We start from the raw sequence: 24,154 nt of genomic DNA, 5'->3' as shown, positions 1-24,154 counted from the left end.
CCCATGGTTGAATGCTAAGTTGTTGCAAAGTTTGTTTTAGCCCCGTGTAGGACATTTCATATTGTTACGTGAAAGCACGGTGGCGAAACTATGTCATTTTCCCCTGGTTTTCCTGCATGTGCTGTTGCGTGAGCAGAACCGGAAGATAACAGTCGTATGCCGTAGTTGATGAATTGCTGTTTTCGTACCTCTATGTGTGCGTTTACGTGCGTAATTCATCGCTTTGCGCTCCTTTTCTCCGACACGCACAATCTCGCAAACTTTACGTAACTGCATAGAGAAATTAATTCCGTTGATGTAAGGTCGTTCTACCGTTTGTAGCTTAAAAAAAGAAAGCGTTGTACTTAAGAACTCGTCATTGAAAAGCTTACAATTACGGCCTGTGTGCAATGCTTCCTTCGCGCGGAATTCGTCCGCTACGGTGCCCTAGTCGTTTGAAGTAAGTGGACGCGCCCCTCGTATACATCTCTCGCAGTGGACGGCTCGTACGGCGCCGACGGCAGCCCCTCCCCTCCCGCAAAGTGCGACCCCGTCACTGGAGGAGCCAAGAAAGGTGATTGTACCCGTTTTGCACTCTTTGCCGCCTCAGCTCTTAAAATGTTTTAATTAAATACGCTGTAACTCTGTCACACAACAGTGATCGTCATAAATCGTCAAAGCTATGCGCCAACTACTCTATCATTGGGAGTGCGATGGGAAACGGAGACCCGCACGGGAATAACGACTGGAGAGTACCAAGCACACATAATTAATAAAGGAAATACACGCAACGCATATCGCTATTATTTTTGTGACAGTCACGTTGACCTTGGGAGGGATGGAGTTCATTTGCACATAGCGAAAGCAAAAAAAAGGAAGTAAGTTGAAAAAAATTACTTTTAACCTTCAGCCCTGTCAAACTATAGTGAACTGCATAGGTCACTTTTGTTGTAGCATAGACCATTTTGAGAGCCTCGATTCGCTTAGAAGTAAGGCCCAACCAATCGCGTTGATTCCGCTGGAGCCCTAGCCGTCCGTGCGCTTACGAGAGAGAGAGAGAGAGAGAGAGAGCGGCACAATGGCGCTTGCGTGTTCAAGCCACAGACATACATGCTGGTTTGTGGAGCAGCGTTGGTGGCGCGGGTAGGTAGGCATTCGAGGTAAATAGGTCACGCCGTGCTTCAGGCCTGATATCTGTGTCAATAGGGCTTCGGTGTCGACTCCGCCGCAGGTCGCAGCGGCCGGGGCCGCGGTCGGCGGCAGGCGAACCCGTCTCCGGACCCCGAGAACAGCCTGGAGCGAGTGTTCATCTGGGACCTCGACGAGACCATCATCATTTTCCACTCCCTACTCACGGGTACCTTCGCCGGGCGATACGGAAAGGTACGCGCGGTATTAACAAGCGCTGTCTCACTCGGAGAAGCTATACCGGTTGCTTTCTTTTTCAAGCGAAGCTTGTATTGGCTCGCAAGTGACGTTGTCTTGGTCACGCGAAAAACCTAGTCACTCCCAAAGCAGAGCAGCTGTGGGAAAGAGCGGTTTGACGAGTTGACAGCTGCGCCGGCCCCAAAGCGCGATGCATTAGCAAGTATTCCAGCTGCATAGGCGTGCGCTCAGCCACGCGCGCAACCAATCAGAGCCGTTTCGCTTCAGTCGGGGAGTGAAAGGTAGGAAAGGGCTTCGCGCGCCCTGCGCCAGCTTCGTTTTCGTCCAGTGCACTCTCGGAAAAGGATGGGCGGCCACGCGTTTTGCGTTCCCCCGAAGAACGGGCAGAGTTCGACGAGCGGCGGCGAGAACTCGTCCGTGAAAGGGCTCGCCGTCGGCGCGCCGATCCAGCTGGTAGAGGCACCCGATCTCAGGCAATCCGACAGTAACGAGAAGATACCGAGCTGGGCAGCGGGAGGCCGAAACAATGCGATACCGTTACCTGCGGGTTACATAACCGTGACGATGTTCAGGTGCATGCAGGACAAGCTTCGTTTACCGCCATTTTTCGGTAGAGGAAGGGTTGGTTATTTTTTCCAACAGGTGCAACGAAATACTCAGGACCCTGTATAGCAAACAGAACTCCTATCGGTGCCATGTTCGTGGGAATAACAGCTGTCGCACACAATTTACCCAAAATACTGATCATCATAACTGTGAGCATCGTATTTAAACCGTAAAATAAAGAATCGACCGTGCGAGTCAAATGACTTGCATTTCTGTTGATCTTTTTCGCTTGCAATATAATCTGCTGATTTGATTGAGCAAAAAATTGCAACAGATACCTGTTAGTCTCTGAGGGTGCTGTTAAGAGAGCATGAATGCAGCTACACACACTCCTCGACTTCAAAAGCATTTGGATGCTATAGTATAACGCGCATATCGTTTATTTCTAACTACACGAATTCTATATATATGAATGTTATATTGGAGGCGAGAACATGCCGTGGTGCTGCCTACCTACCTACGGCACGGTGCGCCTGAATGATGTGTGAAGTTGGATCACCTGCCGGAGCGTGTGCTACAGTGCCGTCGCGTGCTTCGTTTTTAAAGCGAAAGCTTTACTAGCCGCGAACTTGCGATTTCGCCGTGGCCGTGCTCCGAGTAGGCACATGACGTCTCACCGCGTTCCTCGTCACACCGCGTTCCTCAGCGTTGCGCTCGCCTCCGCTCGCTTCGCCAGCTGCGTCGCATGCCTGATAACATGTCGGAGGATTGAAAAGGAGAGCTCGCGTGCGCCGCAACCACAGTTGAGGTGGCAGCATGGACGGCGACAATTCTGATAAGCAGGAGGAGGCCTGGAAACGACGTAGGAACGGGATGAAGAGGAAACGAATCGCCCAAGAAATAGACGAACAGTGCGCCGAACGACTGGCTAAACGCCGAAACATAGCTTGACGACCAGACTAACCTGGACTTGCAATCAAGATTAACCGTGGCTAACCATGCTACGCCTTAGCTTTCGCTACGTATATCCTGGCATAGCCGAGCTAAGCCACTGCCAATTTTTTCGTCATCACGGAATTCCCATTGGTAGCAGAACTTTGCTTTACGCAACAGAGATTTTTGATTTCGATCTTGGGACTTTTACACACTGTGTGAGAATATGCGGTGCTTCTGCTTGCCGGTGATGTGGATTAGATTGCGCTCTACGTACTAACGCGGATACAGAAAACAAGGTAGCTGCTGCAGAAGCTGAACGGTAGCAATACGACGGTGGCATATTTGAAAGCACGACGTATACATGTTCAAAATAACAAGTTCTATTCGCTAAACTGAGGCTGTCGAATACGTGGAGCGAGATATGTGCACTTAATGCCGCCAATCAAGCACATGGCAAAGCCACATAGCTTCCAAACCGACGGCCTTTACTTGGTTTAACATGTGAAGGGATCTTGTCGTATCTGTTTTTCAGAAGGTCCAATATTTTTAAAAATTGCCTGTAGCAGATTGCACTATTTTAACCCTTAATCTACTTTACTCGATGAGGCGGCCGTTACTTCTACAAGTCATCAAAATGCCTAATTAACCGAATTACCCTAACTTACTTTTTTATTTAATTATTTTATGGGACATATTTAAATCTACGAATCATAGCCGCTGAGTTCGCAAGGCGTATCCACTTGGAACGCGTTCTCTGGAGCGCACCAGTTTCGATATATTAATTTTCAAAGTGTCCGACGTAATGCATTGGCGTTCCAGTTACTTTTGTGCGTCCGTGCAATAAAATATGGGGTTTTATGTGCCAAAACCATGATCTTATAATGAGGCACAACGTAGTGAGGGACTCCTGATTAATTATGACCACCTGGGGTTCTTGAACGTGCACCTAAATCTAAGTACCACGGGTGTTTTCGCATTTCGCCCCCATCGAAATGCGGCCGCCGTGGCCGGAATTTGATCCCGCGACCTGGGGCTTAGCAGCACAACACCAGAGCAACTAAGCACTCACGACGGATCTGCTTCAATGCATAAAACAGCGTCTTTTTAAAAAGTGGTAACTGGAAAGGTCATGCATTCCGCAATATATATGAAAACTACATTACACCTTGCCCAGATAATAAAATGGCGCATTTTGCGTTGATTTAAACGGGTCTTTGGCATCGACAGTGCCCACAGCAGTAGTCGCACACCTTCAGGTATCTGACATGCAAGAAACTGGCCTGAGTATTTTTTCAGTGCGAATAGATTTTCATTCTCGCCTTGCTCAAACAGAACACATCACCATAAATGAGATATGTCAACATTACCGAGTGAACAATTTTAGCACTCGTCTTTTTTGCTTTATTCCTCTTAAGTAAACTTTCAGCTGAGTTTGAAAACATATTCGTCTAAGTATTTATGCATATTAGTCTATAACGTATTCGACTACTCAACTGCAACAAAAGACAACTACACTGAAGTAACAGTTAATGAATACACTGTTCATTACGTTTTTCTTTCTTTTTTCGTGAAATGGTACTTCATAGCTTGTTTACTTAGAGTTAGTACATGCAGGACTTTGCTTTTATTATTCGAGGAATTTGCCGCAAGGCATATGCGCCAAGATATCAGCAATATGGCATCAAATAAATGTATGCAGCCTTGTTTCATGCAGGTCCTGCAGCAATAAATTAGCGTCTTTTTTGTCTGTTATCTAACGAGGGAAGTCATCAGGAACGTTCAGCTTTAGTTTCACCTGCCTGAGCATCTTTCGCTTATTTGTAGGACTTTCCAGGCACATGTTGAAGATTGCAACGTACAATATACGGTCCGCTCTTCCAGGGAGCAACCGAATGGTGAACATAACGGGAACAATCCTTCAACTTTAGTGAGTAAAAGCGTTGTCGTTCAGATGTAGAAGAAGGTGCTGAAGTGTGTAGTGGACGAGAGGTGGACGAAGTGGTGTCTATCGTCCGCCATCTTTGTTGTTGTTTCGCCCCGACTTTTAGACTCCTCGAATATAGTGTAAATAAACCCTCTTTACTGCAGATCTCCCCGTAACGTCTTGATGGAGGTGCAAGGTATTGAGCCCAATAGCTCTCGCAGATCTCCCCGCAACAATATGAAGCTTCAGGTAGACATACATGCTTAGACTATTGTAGACCGTGTGCAGAGGCTGACTGTTGTAGGCTTCAGACATTCGCGTGACCTCTCAGATGTTATTGGTGAAAATGTACTTACTTTTTCTTAAGCGTGAACTTTAATTAAATCCAGTATTGTGCGGTGGAATGCGCATCAATTAGGTATATATGTTTCAGACCATTTAGGTTGGTAGTATCTCGTGCTGCTGCAGTTGTTATTGCTTTTTTGTCTCCGAAAAGGCCGAAATTCAGCCCCGAGGCATTTTCAATTTGAACCTTCTCAGATGAACTCGTTCATGATAGAACATAGATAGCAGAAAAAACGGAAAATGACGAAAGTAAAGAACAAAAAGAATCTGATAAATTTTCAGTTAGGTATGAGAAAGATGCGAAATGCACGTGTTAGATCCGTAAAGTACCGCGCCATGTCCAATAGACAACGAAGCTAAAGAAAGAAAAGCAGAAATATGCATGTAGCAATATATATATATATATATATATATATATATATATATATATAGAGGGTGAAATTGCGATAAATTTTGTATACACAACTAATAATATTAATAAAAAAGAGAGGTAAAACTCCTACGAAAGACTACTGTGGCCACTAGTGGCAGGCGAGTATTGGCTTGGCATGGTCCTTAATCAAAACCGAGCCTCAAGCTCAACTGCTCAAGCTCAGAACGAATGCTCCAAGCGAAGGTATACATTCCGACCGAACATGCCCGGCTGTTAAAGGGACATTAAAGGTTATCAGAAAGTCAAGTTAAAGTGATAAAGCAATGCTCTAGAACGTCTAAGGCGTCAATATAATCGCGAACAAAGCTTTAGTAACCGAGAAATTAAGGTAAATGCACGACACGATTTGAGACCCCCCAGCGACATTCCGGTACTAGCCCGATGACGAAAGCATTCCTCATCATAATTTATGTCACTAGTACTTAACTACTCGTATTAAAAAGATCATTTCATTAGATTATAAGACTGAAGAAAATGCTACTTGTCTACTTCTATTCGATTATAAGAAAAGAAATAACATTTTGACGTTACCCTTGAGTAGTATGGGCGATCGAAAGGTTTCGTTATCGCTCGACTTTGCGCCGCGCGCGCTTTGGAGTTTCAGTTGTTTCCTTATCGCGTCGCGTCGTTTGCGCGCGCGGCGCAAAGTCGAGCGATAACGAAACCTTTCGATCGCGGTGGTTCTGCTGGCTCGCGAAACTTGCATTTGGAGCAAGCAGCGAAAATGCCACGACAATGTGATGTCGTGGGATGCACGAACGGTCCGCGGAACCTGGCCAAGGGCAGTTGCAGCGGCGAACGCAACGTTACTTATCACTGTGTGCCATCGAGTGAACCTCTCCGTTCGAAGTGGTTAAGTGCCGTACCTCTGCCACAGTGCGCTGACAAAGAGCCGAGAAATCACGTAGTGTGCTCGCTGCACTTTCATCCAGAGGATTACGAGTTCAACGCCGACTTACTGAAGTCGCGTGAAGTGCCTTTCAAAGCAGGCCGTCGTCGTAGTAGTACGCAACGACGCCGGCAGCGCGAGCCCTCAACAGCAGGTCACGTTCATCAGTGCTTAAAATGCTGAACTCGAGCCCAGCATCGCGAGCCAATTGTCAGGGTCATCGATTGCAAGGAGCGTCAAAGTTGGCGTCATAAAATAAAGAGCCAGCTTATCGTCGTGTGCTTTCTCTTTCGATAGTCACCATAGTTCCGCTTTCGCGCTGCTGTCGGCTCTGTCTTGGCTCTGTTTCTGGCCACGCGTTTGCGTTTTGTGCAGAAAAGCCATAGCGCCGTCTGCGGGCTCGCCGTTTTACTCACTGACGGCGCAACGTCACTCTGAGACCATGACGTCTCCTCGATCGGAGGGCGGGTGACTTGAACTGCGCTAGAGGCACGCGGATGCTTCAGAACGCATTTTCTCTTAAAATAAGTCTCTTCTTCGCACGAAACAAGCGTTTCGAGGTTTTTGGGATGGTATTTCAACAGTCCACTTTGACTTAATATTAACCTTTAGTGTCCCTTTAAGATTAAGATTTGAACCGCGTGGCTGTGTTTCGCGAGAGGGACCCACAACATCCACGTCTGACGAAGGAAGTTTCACCGACGCCGTGGCCCTGACGTAAGCCGAGAAGGGAGCCGAGAGACAATCGTGATTGTTCCCCGTGCGCGCGCCGAACGAGCGTTGTCGTCATTTCCTCGGTACGCGCACTGTCCTTTGTTGTCGGTTTTCCACGAGGCGTCTCAGCGTCGCTCACGTGCAATGTCGCTCAACACGAGGCTTTCTGGAAAGCCTGCTCGTAATTCCGAGATGCCACGGAGCCTCGCGCGCGCTTGCACAACGCAGTTTTGTGAGGAAGGAAAACTTTGTCGGCCTATAAAGATTGTCCAGAAGGTTGCGGGTTCGCGTCCAAGTCGCGGCGGCCGAATTTCGTCGTGGGTGAAAAGAAATGCACTTGCCAATTTTGAACGCACGTTAAAGAATATATTTCCACTACCACATATACCATGGCCCATGTGATGTTTAGTACTACTAATGAATGAATGAATGAATGAATGAATGAATGAATGAATGAATGAAATGGTTAATATAATCATTTAATATTTCAACAGCTACATGTGCTTATCCCACGGATTCTAAAGGGGTCTGCTCGCTGCTAAATGCTTTTTTATATAAAGAAAGAAGTAATCGGAACATAAAATATTAAGGCGAGTGAACGTGACCACCCTTAAGTAAGCTTTTCTTAAACGAAAATAGCCGGTAAACGCTAAAACGCTGTGAAATCCATGACGTTATACTTACGTTATCACTACCGTGGTACATTGTGACCGCGAAAATTTGAACATTGGGTTCGCTTGTTTGTTATTTCTCCCTCTACTGACCAACATAATCGGATCAAGCATAAATTGTCTGTTGTGACAGTGCTGCTACCAGCCTAACCTAATTTCGCTCCCTTCTCCATCGCCGCCCTTTAAGAATCAGCAGTAGAAATTCTAGGGCGAGCAAGGAGAGAAGCGCCATCGCTGTGTGGTACGGCCGGGCGGCCTGTCTTCCTCGCGGCAAGCAGGCAGGCAGGCCTGGGCAGTGAACGCGTGCGCGCTATCATCGATTGTAACCGGAGTCGCGCACGCAGGAGGCCCGGATGTTCCGGCGGCGGCTCGACGCTGGCACCCCCGCACCGTCGCCCCTTTCTTCTCGATTCAACCACTACGTCGCGTGAGGGAGAGTTGCGCACAGACACACACACAAAGACTTGCGAGAGCTTCCCATCACAGTCTCTTTCCTTTTGTCTTCGTCTTTGTCTCTGTGTGTATTCTCTGCGGGACACCGTCTTCTAGTTTCAGTCTCAGGCGCCGAACCCTCTCGTCTTTGCACTGCTGCTGCTGCTGCTGCTGCTTCTGCTTCTGCTTCTGCTTCTAGTGGTGGTGGTGGTGCAGACGAGACGAGAACGCGACGGCGTCAACGTCTACAACCAACCGGTGACCCGTCATCCTTTCCCGTCTCCCTGCTCGCGTCTTGTTTCGTTACCCAGGAGGCACGTTCGCGTGTGCGTCGCCATCGTAGTGACGTAATTCCCTCACCTCCGCCCCCGCCCCCCGCACCTTCGCTGCCGTGCCGTTGACGATGACGTGTCGATCGATCGATTAAGGCGGATTAGTCGTAGTCCTTCGCGTTGCGATATGCAGAAGGAGGAACCACTGACGTGGAACACGGGTAGCTAAGCGGCTTAGGATGTTGCGATACCTGGGTGCCGCGAGAACGCTGATAAGATTTGCGACACTAATGACGCATGAAGAACTGCTGAATAAGCTTGAGAATCAATCAATCAATCAATCAATCAATCAATCAATCAATCAATCAATCAATCAATCAATCAATCAATCAATCAATCAATCAATCAATCAATCAATCAATCAATCTTTATTAGTGATAGAACAGAAGTGATGCACAGGGAGATATGCAGAAGGAGACCCCAAGGTTACAAACCGCAGGTGGCACCTCCTATGTTGATACATAAAAAAAATACTCGTATTATAGCGAAAATAGAAGAAAAACCACAGCCAATATGTAACATATGAGAAAAACAGCATCAAAAATTTTTGTTGCTAACCTGACTGGAAAACGACGATGAGACATGGTTACCTTTGCGTCCTTGCTACCTGGCCATCACAGTTTTTCATATTTACGCCCTCAACTTCTTTCAGCACTATGATCCAACAATATGCCAACAAAGGTTACTCAAACAAAATAAATTAACAAAGAAGAAAACAAGCCTGAGTAATTAAGGAAAATAGGGGTTATCTTGAGTCTAATCGAGTTAGCGAAGAAACCATAGTCGTTAAAAGCAAGGACGTTATTCAGATATTTTAGGTGCGGAAGGAATACTATCTATAGACAAGACAGAAGGAAATGTGAACCCACAATGGGAGTGAACTGGGAGTGAACCCACAATGTAAGAAACTTTAGCTTTTCTCGGAAGTAGAGAGCGCTGCAATATCCCTGCGCTTGAATCGGTGAGTCTGCTATCAGCTTGACAGAAACGCAAATAACTTTCATTAAAATTTCACCGTGGCTCAGTAAGCCGACAGTTCTTAGTTTCAAAGCTTTCAGCCCGACTGGCTACAAAAAAAAAACTATTTTTTGTTTTCTATTGTGATAGCAATTATACGAACACTCCAGGCGCATTTTTTCCGTAGTAGTCCCCGTGATGTTCCGTATAAAGTCCAAGGGCGATAACACCGTCGCCGCACGTCGTAGGCTGTATGTGCGACTGAAAGCGCGAGAGGAAAGCTGGAGATCGCAGCTCAATCTGGCGCGCGCGAAGGAAGAAAGCGGAGTCAGTGACAAGAAAACGCGCCGTCTTCCGTCGCGCGATAGTGCTTCGGGGGATGAGAGAAAGTGAGGGGTGGGGCGGCGTTATGACCCGGCAGCAACAGCGCATTTGGAGACCGAGCGCCCAAGGGGAATTGACGATCTCGGCTCCATCTCGTGCGCCATATATTGAGGAAAGTGGGGAGGCAGTTCGGGAGGGACGGGGGGGGGGGGGGGTTGGCTTCGACCCCCCCCCCCCCATCGCCCCAAGTACGTGGTTTGCACGGCTGCGCGCTGGCGCACGCACCGTATCTTGAAAGGGATTTGCAGACGGCTCATGCCATTGTGCGCGCTGTGTTCGCATCGCTCTTGCGTCGAAGCGATAGACCGCACAAAGGTCACTTCGCTCGCTGCTGCTGCTGCGCTTGCTCACACCAGCGTTTTGACAGAGAGTGTCCGCGCTCATCGAGTGTGATGTGTTCGCGTGTGCTTGTGCGCGCTGACACCAAGCTTGTTAATCCACTTAGTAAGCGGATGTTTCCAAGTTTAAACGGCCGATAAAACTGCTATCCTTACTTCGGATAGTTGTGTACTAATTTGCTATCTCAATCGATGCTTCGCCTTACGGGTGAAGCTGCGACTTCTTTTCTTTCCTGATGTGAAGTCCATGTTCTATAAAATTCACCCGGTGGCCGAAACAAGGTGGCAGCATAGGAGGAATTTTCCGCTAGAAACTTTGGCTACCTAAAGTTGTATAGAAATCCTAGATATTCATGTTGTCAAGCGAGCGTGGCTGAGATACGGTCAGGTAAAGGGACACTAAAGGTTACCAGAAAGTCAAGTTAAAGTGATAAAGCAATTCTGTAGAACGTCTAAGGCGTCAATATAATCGCGAACGGAGCTTTAGTTACCGAGAAATTGAGGCAAATGCATGACACGGTTTGAGACCCCCCAGCGACATTCCGGTACTATCCCGATGACGAAAGCACTCCTCATCATAATTTATGTCACCAGTACTTAACTACTCGTATTAAAAATATCATTTCATTAAACTATAAGACGGAAGAAAATGCTACTTGTCTACTTCTATTCGATTATAAGAAAAAAAATAACATTTCGACGTTACCCTTGAGTAGTATGGGCGATCGAAAGGTTTCGTTTTCTCTCGACTTTGCTTCGCGCGCGCTTTGGAGTTTCAGTTGTTTCTTTATCGCGTCGTGCGGCGGTGGTCCTGCTGGCCCGCGAAACTTGCATTTGGAGCAAGCAGCGAAAATACTACGACCATGTGATGTCGTGGGATGCGCGAACGGTCCGCGGAACTTGGCCAAGGGCAGTTGCAGCGGCGAATCCAACGTTACTTATCACTGCGTGCCAACGAGTGAACCTCTCCGTTCGAAGTGGTTAAGTGCCGTACCTCTGCCACAGCGCGCTGACAAAGAGCCGAGAAATCACGTAGTGTGCTCGCTGCACTTTCGTCCAGAGGATTACGAGTTCAACGTCGACTTACTGAAGTCGCGTGAAGTGCCTTTCAAAGCAGGCCGTCGTCGCAGTAGTACGCAGCGACGCCGGCAGCGCGAGCCCTCGACAGCAGGTCACGTTCATCAGTGCTTAAATCGCTGAACTCGAGCCCAGTATCGCGAGCTAATGTGTCGTTGTCAGGGTCATCCATTGCTACGAGCGTCGAAGTTGGCGTCACAAAATAAAGAAACAGCTTATCGTCGTGCGCTTTCACTTCCGCTAGCCAGCATAGTTCCGCTTGCGCGCTTCTGTCGGCTCTGTCTTGGCGCTTTCTGGCCGCGCGTTTGCGTTTTGTGCAGAAAAGCCGTAGCGCCGTCTGCGGGCGCCGTTTTACTCACTGACGGCGCAACGTCACTATGAGACCATGACGTCAATACTCCTCGATCGGAGGGCGGGTGATTTGAACTGCACTAGAGGTACGCGGACGCTTCAGAACGCATTTTCTCTTAAAATAAGTCTCTTCTTCGCACGAAACAAGGGTTTCGAGGTTTCTGGGATGGTATTTCAACAGTCCACGTTGACTTAATATTAACCTTTAGTGTCCCTTTAAGCGCACAATAAAGAGGAACACTATATGAATTTATAATTATAAAGTATTATATAAAAACTAAGGTGTTCCTGATTCTATTTGCGATTACCTTAGTAAATACTTTGTAGGCGACGGACAGTAAGCGGATCGGTCTATAATTTTTCAAGTCTTTGGCGTCCCCTTTCTTATGGATTAGGATTATGTTAGCGTTCTTCCAAGATTCCAGTACGTTCGAGGTCAGGAGGCATAGTGTATATAGGGTGGCCAGTTTTTATATAACAATCTGCCCACCATCCTTCAACAAATCTGCTGCTACCTGATCCTCCCCAGCTGCCTTCCCCCTTTGCATAGCTCCCAAGGCTTTCTTTACTTCTTCCGGCGTTACTTGTGGGATTTCAAATTCCTCTAGACTATTCTCTCTTCCATTATCGTTGTGGGTGCCACTGGTACTGTATAAATCTCTATAAAACTCCTCAGCCACTTGAACTATCTCATCCATATTAGTAATGACATTCCCGGCTTTGTCTCTTAACGCATACATCTGATTCTTGCCTATTCCTACTTTCTTCTTCACTGCTTTTAGGCTTCCTCCGTTCCTGAGAGCATGTTAACTTCTAACCATATTATACTTCCTTATGTAAGCTGTCTTACCCTTGTTGATTAACTTGGAAAGTTCTGCCAGTTCTATTCCAGCTGTAGGGTTAGAGGCTTTCATACATTGGCGTTTCTTGATCACACGCCAATGTATGAAAGGCTCTAACCCTACAGCTAGAATAGAACTGTCAGGAATAGACTTCTGTCAACCAAAGGACCAGGCAGAATTCCGTAAAGGCTACTCAACAATAGACCATATTCACACTATCAGTTAGGTGATAGAGAAATGTGCGGAATATATAAAACCCTTATATATAGCTTTCATTGATTACGAGAAAGCGTTTGATTCAGGCGAAACCTCAGCAGTCATGGAGGCATTACGGAATCAGGGTGTACACGAGCCGTATGTAAAAATACTGAAAGATATCTACAGCGGCTCCACGGCCACCGTAGTCCTCCATAAAGAAAGCAACAATATCCCAATAAAGAAAGGCGTCAGGCAGGGAGACACGATCTCTCCAATGCTATTCACAGAGTGTTTACAGGAGGTATTCAGAGACCTGCAGGATTCGGAAGAATTGGGGATAAGAGTTAACGGAGAGTACTTTAGTAACTTGCGATTCGCTGATGATGTTGCCTTGATAGTAACTCAGGGGACCAATTGCAATGCATGCCCACTGACCTGGAGAGGCAAAGCAGAAGGGTGGGTCTAAAAATTAATCTGCAGAAAACTAGAGTGCTGTTTAACAGTCTCGGAAGAGAACAGCAGTTTACGATAGGTAGTGAGGCACTGGAAATGGTAAGGGAATACATCTACTTAGGGCAGGTAGGCACCGCGGATCCGGATAATGAAACTGAAATAATCAGAAGAATAAGATGGGCTGGGGTGCGTTTGGCAGGCATTCTCAGACCATGAACAGCAGGTTTCCATTATCCCTCAAGAGAAAAGTGTATACTAGCTGTGTCTTACCAGTACTCATCTACGGGGCTGAAACCTGGAAGCTTACGAAAAGGGTTCTACTTAAATAGAGGACGACGCAATGAGCTATGGAAAGAAGAATGATATGTGTAACGTTAAGTGATAAGAAAAGAGCAGATCGGGTGAGGGAACAAACGCGAGTTAATGGCATCTTAGTTGAAATCAAGAAAAAGAAATGGGGGGGGGGGGGGCATGGACAGGACATGTAATGAGGAGGGAAGATAATCGATGGTCTTTAAGGGTTACGAACTGGATTCCTACGGAACGGAAGCGTAGCAGGAGGCGGCAACAAGTTAGGTGGGCGGATGAGATTAAGAAGTTGGCAGGGACAACATGGCCACAATTAGTACATGACTGGCGGAGTTGGAGAAGTATGGGAGAGGCCTTTGCCTTGCAGTGGGCGTAACCAGGCTGATGATGATGATGATGATGATATGAAAACTAAATTTTCGGTAATTTCATGGTGAGATGTTTGTTTACCAGAAGTACAAAAAATGAAGCCTAAACTTTCATTTCTTGAATTTCGCGCCGGAACCACAGTACTGGCCCGTCAATGTGACGTCGCAGATTTCAAAGCACTTTTTCTACATGTGTCGTAGTGCCGCAGTATAAGTTGTTGACATTTGCTAAGTTCACTCACTGGCTCCTTTGGAAGGCAATTTAGTTCATCTTTGAGTAAAAAAAAGAGAACTAAGCCAGCCAGAAAGCGTCAAAATCCATGACGTCACACAGGGCTGGTGCGGGAACCTCAAGGAGGCATCGCCACCTATCTTCATCTTTTCCAGCTTATCCCAAGCTTACCTCAACGGTGAAAGTGATTTCCTTGGTATTGCAAGAGGGCGACATAAAAATTGTTACAGCGCAAACGCATGCAACCACAAAGTATGAAGGACGGGACACAAGCGCTGTGTCCCGTCCTTCCTACTTTGTGGTTGCATGTGTTTGCGCTGTAACAATTTTTATGTCAAGTATGCATCAACTCGCCGAGAAAGAAGTTTTAATGCAAGAGGGTGATTTACTAATACAGCTCAGTTTACTTTTCTCTTCAGTGTCCCTCGGAGGCCCGCATGAACTCGCAAGCCATGGTTAGAAAACTGGTTGTGGTATTACGGTGCCTTATGGCGCTGGCCCATAGAGACCGCAGCCCTTTTTATTATTATTAATTTTTACTCAGACGGATGGAGTTAGTGCAGTGCAGGACAGTGGAGCTAATAACTGGTCTTGGAAAATTTCGAGAATCGGTGATGTCACATTGACATAGTGGTACTGGGCCTTTGAAGGGGAAATTTACGAAATATAATTTTTAATTTTAACGGCGTTATTTCTTTTTAATTTAGAATTGCATCACGTACCTATGGTACTGCCCATTTCAAGGAAATCTCCCTGTAACGGAGAGGGTCATGCTTGCTACGATAGGGCTAAATTTATTCATAGATATTCTTGAATAGCGCTTTTTTCTTCTAATATTTCATGATAGCCTAGGGATGTTCGTAGATGTAACGCTTCTATAAAATAACCGGTTACATGCAGACTCTTCCCGCTCATTCGATATTGTTGCGACCCCTATCCGCAGGGGAACTATTGTGACGCAGTGGCTGGAACACTCCTCTGACAAAGGTATACTATAATCTCAGTACTTGAAGTAACAATTTATGAAACGTATCAAATGTGAACCGCCATTTACCTTGGGCAGAAGCCACATTAATCTGTGTGTCGTCAATTGAACATGCAAGTTAAAGCACGTGCAGAATGAGAGACGATAACGATTTATATAATTCAACCGAACACAAGTGACATTAATAAAAACATACATTTATGGTCCTTTAATAGATATTCCCATTTAACAACAGCGCACAATTTTGACCGTGATAAGAGATGCGGTTTTGTGGTCTATCTGACATTGGTAGCCAAAAAAGAAAAAGAAAAGTTATGTTGGGAGCAACTTCCACGTCGACCTTGACCTCCTTGCTTGATTATTACGCAGTGCTTCTATTCATTAATAGTTCATAACGTTAGTTGCGTTAATAATAATCGTACTTACCAAAATTGGGTACTAATTACGGCAGAATGACCGCAAGATTTTTATGTATACCACTTTGGAACATGCGACTATGTACATTTCACTCACTTCGTCAGTGTTTTAAAATTCACTTTTTAGATAATTTATGGCTTTGATATCTTTGCGTTAGTGATTACGCTCCTTTTTAAAACATCATTTAGTTATGCTATTTGTTATCATATTATTCATGTAGATCTTGAACGATGCATTTATTTTCCCGCAACCCGTGATTGTATGCTGACCAATGTACTTATCACCTAACTACGTTTTCTTAGGAAGTCCCCCTAGTAATTTTCTCTCTTGGACCTCTGGTCGCACACTCATCCGGTACAAATGTATTTGTAAATTACGGATTAAGAAAACGGATGATGATGATGATGATGATGATGATGATGAATGAAATTGCTTGTGTTTAAACGAGAGAGGGGAAAAAGATAAGCACACCTTCTTGGATTAATTGTTTCCCCTTGATAACAGATTCGCGTATTCGCCTATGTTAACGCCACAGTTATTCCAGAATATATGTGCCTCGAATTATTGGTCTTGCAACGCATATCCCGGCGACTGAACGTAACCGCTTTCAAACCACTCTGCAAGGAACAATTGGGATCCCTGCATAGTTCACGAGTCGTCGCCATTTTGCTGTCTCTCTTTCCTTCTTTCTCGCCAGCTGTCCGCCGTCAATGAAATGGCCAAAGGGCCTGATACCCTTCCAACCTCGCTTAGGCGCGTGAGTTCTTATCTAATCGCCCTCAGTGCTTCGCGCCTTGGAGCATCCGCCGCAGAGTCGACCCCACTGCTGCGCATCGCATCTTCTCCGGAGCCAAGGTCCGGAGCAGACGACGCTGTCAGCGCAGCCGATACTGCTCAGTGGGGAGGCCTTGGCAGTCCCGCAGGGCCCACGATTAAAGAGGGGCGCAGGAAGGGGAGGGCAGGGGGGGGGCGCTTATTCGCCATCTCGCCGAAATACTCGCCCGGTTCAACAAGGACGAGGATCAGTACACGGCGCCTAGCGCGGCAGCGTCGTGGGCAGCCAGAATCACAGTCAACAAAGCAGCCAGTGGCTGAGGCGTAGCGTAGCGCTAGCGTTGAGTGGAGCCGGAAGGGAAGGACGCGGGACGAGAAAGAGGCTCCTCCATGGCCGTGGTTCGAGGCTCGAGCCCCCCCGGCGGAAAATCGCCGCGACAGGGGACGGGAGCTCCTCGCCTTTTTATCTCTCTCTCTTACTAGAGGGAAGATGAAAGAACTGCGGGCGTTCTTTTTATTTCTTCCTTTTTATACAATGGCGTATGTGCGTTTGCCGTTACATTTTGTCCGTGTTTGTAGTTTGCTTCTCCAGACCGAGAGTTCGTTTCCAGAACGCCTTTCAGTCGAGGCGCCATCGCTGCGCGACGTGTGTACACAACGCTGGAAGTGCGTCGTCTACTATCCGGGGCACAACTACTGACAGAAGTGCATCGCAGGCGAGTTTTAAGCACCTCGGTCCCTCGGTTTCTCCAGCACCATGCCGCGTACAGGAACATGAGAGAGGCTGTGCTCTCTTCTTCACCTTCTACCCTTGCCTCTCTCGCCCGAAGCCGTCAGTGCGCTGTGCTTTCCCTCTTTCTGCCACTTTGTGCATCCCCTTTCCGTGTCCTAGCTATTCCTCGCTCCATTCCGCAACCTGCGCCTTCTAGAATTGCGTGCAGCATTAGGGATGGCGTGTGTCGCAAAACTTCATTTGAGTCATTAAAGGGACCCCAAAGAAAATAGTGATTTGAGCTGCATGAGTTAGGTACCCTTTTACCATATCGGAAGGGTCACTCTCGCCGTTAGAAGATGGTTAGTGAGCCCGAAAATACGCCAGATTGGCAGAAGTTGGCTGACATCGTTGGCCGAATTTCCCGCAGCAGCTTGCCGTGACGTCATCGATATCGACGGCATTTGCTATGGCATAGTCAAATTTTTGGCAGTAAAGATGGACTGCAGCCTATTCAAAGGAGCTAAACTGACTGATTTTGATTCCTTATTGTTTATTCAGTGAAAATCTTTTCTAGTGAGGTACTCCTGAATTTTGAAAGCGTGTCTATTCGCACAAATGTCTAATGAGGCTTCCACTTTCGCTATTATAAATTTTGTATAACAGGTTTAAGCCAGGGTTCTTGCGACATTCGCAAAGAGGAGCCCAGTCTAGCTCTTTCTTCATATTTGTTGCGCTATCGTATATTATCTGTACCGCCCCACAACATTTACTGCGGCATTAGATTGCATTATCTCCAATGCTATAATGCGCACAGAATTGGATGGGTCCCACACAGTGCAGGCATACTCGAGTATTGGCATAATGCAGGCTTCATAAGTCACATTCAAAACGTGCCTCCATGCATATTTGAGGGTCCTCTGAAATAACGCAACTGAAGCACCTGCTCTACGAGCAATGCTGTCAGTGTGCTCAGACCATGATCCATTTTCACAAAAGAACTCTATTCTCACAAAAGAAACAGCAAGTTTCGGTAAGGTTACTGAGCCATAACTTCCCTCCTATTCCCCCCAAAGAAAAAAAAAGAAAAACGATTGAAATATGTGACATCATACTGATGTGCCGGCGCTGGAGCTTGGGGGAGAAATTCGGAAAAAGAAAGCTTTGCCCTTCATTTTCCTTTCTACTAACCAACCTCTTAGCACGAAGTTAACGAAAGGGATGTTTCGAAGGAATACTTTATCAGTCTAGGCTGATTTACTCTTTGTCTTTGGTGTAAATATAATAGGCACCAAAGAGCAACGGAGAATACGTTTAGACTGGTGAAGTACTCCTTCAAAGCCCTGTTCTTGTTCACTTGAAAAATGAAAGTTTGTATACTAAATCGAAAACAGAGGCCAAGCTCTCGTTAATTGAATTTCGTGCCAATACGTCAACCTTAGAACCTCAGTGTAACATCACAGATTTTAATGTATTCCTCGAATTTGGGCCACTTTAGCACAAGGAACGATTCAGAAACTTGATATATTATTTTTTTTTTGCTTGCTTTAGAAAGCAACGTATCCCCTGTTTACTGATAAACGACTAACTAGACCATAGTAGACGATGTCAATATCTGTGACGTCACAGCGTGTTTCCGAAGGACAGTCCCCATGCAACTTTCGTGTATGAGTCTTTTCAGGCTGAACAGGCCCCATTTCTGTCATTGTAGGAGTGGCAGTTTTGCAATGGCAGAAGCGTAGGTTAGGGATACCCAATATTTAAGCACCTTGGTTTTTCTCTTCTGGCGGCTCCTTTATAAAAACGTTATTATCACTCTGCCCGGTTTTAAATCCTGCTTCATCTAACGCTGCAGATGCAGAAAGATGAGGAACCTTCTTGTTCTTGAGCAGAATTGATATGAATGCGAATGTTGACGGTGATCTCGGTGGTCGTGGTAGTGGCCTAGACAGTGGCGATGGTGTATAGCAATAGACGCGCCCCATCTACGAGACGCGCCCTAAAAAAACCGGATGACGACAGCTGAGTGTATTTCCCCTAAGCGAGCCTGACATGAGGAATGCACATAAGTGCCTCGATAGGGGTACGACAAAGCTACGGCAACCGTCGGATATCCAAAAATAGTATAACGAAGTAGGAAAAGAATGCGTAAACGTTGAGTAAAAGCCATTAACCGAGATATAAGCAAATTCTTATACATTCGACATTTCAAGAACAACGTCGAAAGAACGAGAAAAAGGCGAACTGGGCAAGAACATCAGAGGGAGTAAAAAAAGAAATTGTATAACCTCAGCAACTTGAGAAGAAATCGTAATCGCAAAGAATGCACGACATCTGAGATTTATGAATCAGTTTAAGTATAACTTGAGAGACGACGCAGCAGTTATAGCACGTTCTGATATTTCATAGGGAAAGAATAACGTTACGGTTTTATTGTGAATGCATTTTTCTTGTTATTCCCCGCATGTGTTATCCCATGCTTACCATCGAGTTGTAACGGCCAGTTTTCGTTTTCCCTTTACAAGTGACTACAAGCATGCGCACGTGGAACAAGCGACACACGAGAGCATTCGTTCACAAGTCCCAGTCTCGGCGCCTACTTACGAGTAATATTACAATACAAAGCGGACAAGGTTTACAAGATTTCACAAACATCTGTTGGAGCCTCCAGGATATAGAAAAAAAAATTGAAGCTGAAGTGAACTTATAAAAATCATGTTTGCTTAGGAAATTAGATACTTGTGCGTGTTTGCAAAGGTTATGTTCAGGGTACAATGCGAACGCCGGCTGTGATGTCGACAAAAGTTACTAGCTAGTCCTGTGTTTTCCTCGCAGAGCAGTGAATTCTTTGTTTTTATTTCATACTTCACACTTCACGTAAATGCCCCTACCTCCACTTAACGCTTAATGTGTTCACTATAACGGCAATGCTCCAGCTCTGGTAGGCTTTCAATATATTATTGTTGACAGCCCTGACTCACGTTTTACAGCCCTCGTGCTTCAATTTTCTTTGTACTTCTAAAACTGCGGTGACTTCTTTTTCTCCTCAAGTGCAGTATGAGCGCCGTTGCACCGAACTGTCCCGCCCGTTTTGCCCTCACCTAGCGATTGAGGGCGAGAAGTATACACGGGGATGGTGAGGGGGTGTGCGCCTGAAAGCCGCGTTTCGGCGTCGCTCGCTGCCACTGGCGCCCGCTGGGAGAATAAGCGAAGCGCGCGCTGATCCAGTCTCGGCACGGGCGCGCACACAACCCCCCTCCGCACACAGGACGCTCGCCTGGATGGGACCGTCCCGGCGCGGCTCGGGTTTCGGCCGGGCAGCGTCGGGTTACAGCCGCTGTCGCTGCCGCCGCTTAGGCACGCAGGCCTTCCCCCTCCTGCTTCCCAGCCAGGGCTTGGTCTCCTCCCCGACTGCCTCCTCAAACCTCCTTTCTATTTCTCTCCGCCTCCTGTCCATCTCTTTCCCTCTCTCCCATTGACACACACACACACACACACACACACACACACACACACACACACACACACACACACACACACACACACACACACACACACACACTTTTTCTATGAAAGAGGACGGAACAGAGGCTTTCAAGATGGCCACTGCAGTCCTTCGTCACCGATAAAAGGGCGTGTGGGTGGGGGGAGTGCCAGGCAAGCTTTACTGACAACGTGTTGCTCTTCCCTCTTGCACATACCCTCGAATTCGTCTCTCTCTCTATTCACTTCAAATATCTGTATTGGCGGCCCTTCGCTGAAAGGGGATGGAAACGGAGTTCAAGATGGCCGTCGGGGGTAACCACTACCTCTCCGATAGGGGGAGGGGGGGGGGCCGGGGCCTCGAGGACGATGCGCCATCTTGTTTTGCCCCTTGGCTCCTAGCAAGAATGGGAGGAGGGAAGCGGAAGGCCTGTCGAAACAGGTGGTGACGGCGTGCTCGCGCGGAGGAACGGAGACACGGCTGGAAGCCCCGGAGACCGCGCTGTGGCGGGCTGTGCGTCGATGTGCACTCGCCGCACACTACTGCTTCCGTGTGAAATAAAAAAAGAAACCATCGATGACGGGGAAGTACGCAAACAGAAGGAACAGCTTGCAGCGCAAAGCTGTGGTGACCTAGGTGCGAAATTTTGTAAGATGTGTGTGATGAACGTAGAGAGGGTGGGTACGAAAGGGTTGCGGCAGCAGCCAATAATGTACTTGTTTGCAGGCTTGCACGTTGAGTACGCTTACAAAAAAAGAAAGAAAGAAAAAAAAAGTTCGCGGGTTCGCGAGCTAGATACAAAGTAACTTTTGCCGAGCTAGAAAAGGGCCCAAGGTAGAAGAGGTTTCATGACTATGTTGCGTTGATTTTTATCCTGGCAAAAAAATTAAAAGAAAACAATGATGATAGCAAAGGGAAGGAACAAGGATGCAGACGGATTGCAACATTATTAATTCCTTTGTTATTTTTCTTCTTTTTTGCTAGTGTAAAACTCCGCGCAACATAGTCATGAACATGCATCAACTACCCTCTTGTATTGCTTTGCTTAGAAGAAATTTGTTATAACAGAATTCGTTCGCCAGCGCCCGCCTACGTCGTTTGTTTCCTTTTGTTTTATTTGTGTGCACTGCACAAACTCATTTTTTCTAGTGCACTATTCTTCATCGTGCAAGCAGATCGCACGAAGTCGAACCATCCCTGTAGTCACATTGTCATGGGTGCATTTGTGCCTACTTACCACATTGTGTTTCTTGACATGCGCAGCACGTTTTCTGGAATGTAGACACACTAGCCGCACCTTGATAGAATCCTCTCGTTAATCTTACGCTCAAACAATCGCATTCATGCATTCTAGTGATGCGCGTGTGTTGTTTTGTTCGCACGTTAACGCAGGTAGATTTGCTTAGATACTACAGTTTTAAAGACTTGGCGGGCTGATATGCTTGTTTCCATTTCTCTTCACATTCGCTGCGGCTCGTTGTGCTTGACGCATTTCGCTCCGTCACATCTCCCTTCAAATACCGTAAACACTCACTAACAGCAAAAGGACTGTGTGGTATTAATGCAGTCACAAATCACTACTGGCTTGAACTGGTCGCTGTATCATACTTATTGTCTTTGTTCGCCGATGTATGTGCGTGTGGGGGGGAGGGGAATTAAATTTTCGGAAGTTATTTGTTTTGGAGTCCATCCCACTCTGAGCGTTCAAAGTGAATGATACGTGTGTCAAACGGATGGCATGAAAGCATCCAGTGTTCATTGAGACCTAATTTGATCCCTGAGTAGCCGGCTTGTTCACATGCTATAACTTCACAGTTGCTCGGGAAAGATGCACTTACAGTGCGAATGCACCGAGAAAGAAGTGCATCTGCGCGCAGACTTGGCCGAGTATTCTAGCGCTGACAAATGTAAAGTGCGGTGGCACCGAGTGTAAGTCTACTACATTATTAAAGCGAAGTGTTTGGTTGTTGCCTTAGTCGTGTTAGTACTTACGACAAAGTCTCTATTGCTTTCTCTCTTACACTTGTGACAATGGCTTGATTTGAAGGCAGCGTTTTACACTGAATACGTCTCTGTCCCACCCACAGGATACCCCATCCTCAGTGCAATATGGACTCGGAATGGAAGAGATGATCTTCAACCTGGCAGATTCTCATTTCTTCTTCAACGACCTCGAGGTGAGAGCTGGTCTCTCTTGCCTCTCCACAGTCAGATCAATGTAGCTGTGCAGGATAATGCGGTTAACCAATAGCGATGAAGCGAGAGGATGAAAAATAGCACAGTTTGAGCGTGCGATTAGACACAAGAAAGTGAAAGTGGAATGCTCAAATAACGGAGGCTACGATAGTTTGATCACGTATCTAGATAAATATGACTGAATTGTCAATGTTTCCTTTTATGAGTGCTTGCTTGTTATTTTTTTTATATGTTACTGTCGAATGAATGAGGTTTATTCTGTTGTTTGTATCGATATTAAAAAAAAAATGTGTGAATTACGGGTTGTAACTAAAACCACCTACAGTAATGCGTTGTGGGCGATGTAGGTATGCATAATAAATAAATAAATAAATAAATAAATAAATAAATAAATAAATAAATAAATAAATAAATGAGTAAACAAATGAGTAAATAAATAAATCGATCAAATATGCTACACTCATGGTATAATGGCACTGCACACGCGCGAGGTGATGGCCCGCCCTGCGTCATTCTCTTTAGTCGTTGTTGTTGTTTCCTGAGGAGGAGGAAGCACTTTATTTAAAACCCAAAAGAAATTTACAAAGCACTGTTTGTACTGACAGCCTTAAAGCTAGTAGCCAGTCCAATATTGACTATGCATATAGGTTATGCGTAAGGGAGGAAACACAAGCAACGATCGCATCGAACTTGTCTTCACGTGTGCCACTCAAAGCACCCTAAAACAAATTTTAACAGCAACGAGTTTGTGCTGGATGCAATGGAACGTACAATTCTATGTACGTATTAATTTATGTACCTATGAACTGTATTAATCGTTCAGCGTACAAGTTGGTACATTTTGGCAGGTTGAAATTGAAATTAAAAGCTTGCCTAGCGATGCAGTGCGGGAAAAAGAAGATACTCGATGGTAATGAAGAATTAGTTTGAATTATGTTGTTTATCGTGATGCAGGTCTCATGATTTCGCAGTGACATAAAGGATAAGATACCAAGCTCTTCAAAATAATTTGCATTTGAGAGGCAGAATGGGTTGGAGATAAGTGGGCCTAATTTCCGTTTTTGAAGGCGCAGTAAAGGCGTTAAGTTTGCTACATATGTAAGCCACCAAGATTCAATGCAATAGCTAATGTGAGAGCGACAGAACGAAATTTATCAAGATCCTAAGCACGTAAGGGAAAATACTGCTTGGCTTTTATCAGCACTGCCGTCAAAATGAAGCCACGTGGGTGGAAAGAATTAGGGGAAATATTTTTACGAAGCACACTACGCTGTTACACGGGAAGATCGATCGTATTGTTCCGACGAACTTGCTTGCGGCTGTTTACGCGTATGCTAAGGTATCCGACGAATATGTTTTGTGTATTCTTGTTCTGTCTCGCTTTTAGCGCTGTTTACTTTCCAAAATATGCACCTACTAGCTCACCCAGCCGCGTTATCTTATAAGGTATAGTCAATAACACTGAACGCTTCAACAAAGAGTTTAGTAGG

General features: G+C 46.1%; 1 protein-coding gene across 1 annotated transcript in view; it reads left to right on the top strand.

Moving 5' to 3' along the window:
• Nucleotides 1-24,154, top strand: part of eya (eya transcriptional coactivator and phosphatase 2) — a 95,249-nt gene that overhangs the window by 25,763 nt on the left and 45,332 nt on the right. Inside the window, exons 8-10 of the mRNA XM_075669758.1 lie at nucleotides 476-553; nucleotides 1,211-1,362; nucleotides 22,556-22,645. Of these exons, the coding sequence (XP_075525873.1) occupies nucleotides 476-553; nucleotides 1,211-1,362; nucleotides 22,556-22,645 (320 nt within the window). The remainder of the gene's footprint in view (nucleotides 1-475; nucleotides 554-1,210; nucleotides 1,363-22,555; nucleotides 22,646-24,154) is intronic.

This window comes from Dermacentor variabilis, chromosome 9 (assembly GCF_050947875.1).
Source record: "Dermacentor variabilis isolate Ectoservices chromosome 9, ASM5094787v1, whole genome shotgun sequence".
Taxonomy (NCBI): domain Eukaryota; kingdom Metazoa; phylum Arthropoda; class Arachnida; order Ixodida; family Ixodidae; genus Dermacentor; species Dermacentor variabilis.
The sequence above is the reverse complement of the archived record's forward strand: the minus strand, read 5'-3'. Positions and strand labels throughout refer to the sequence as shown.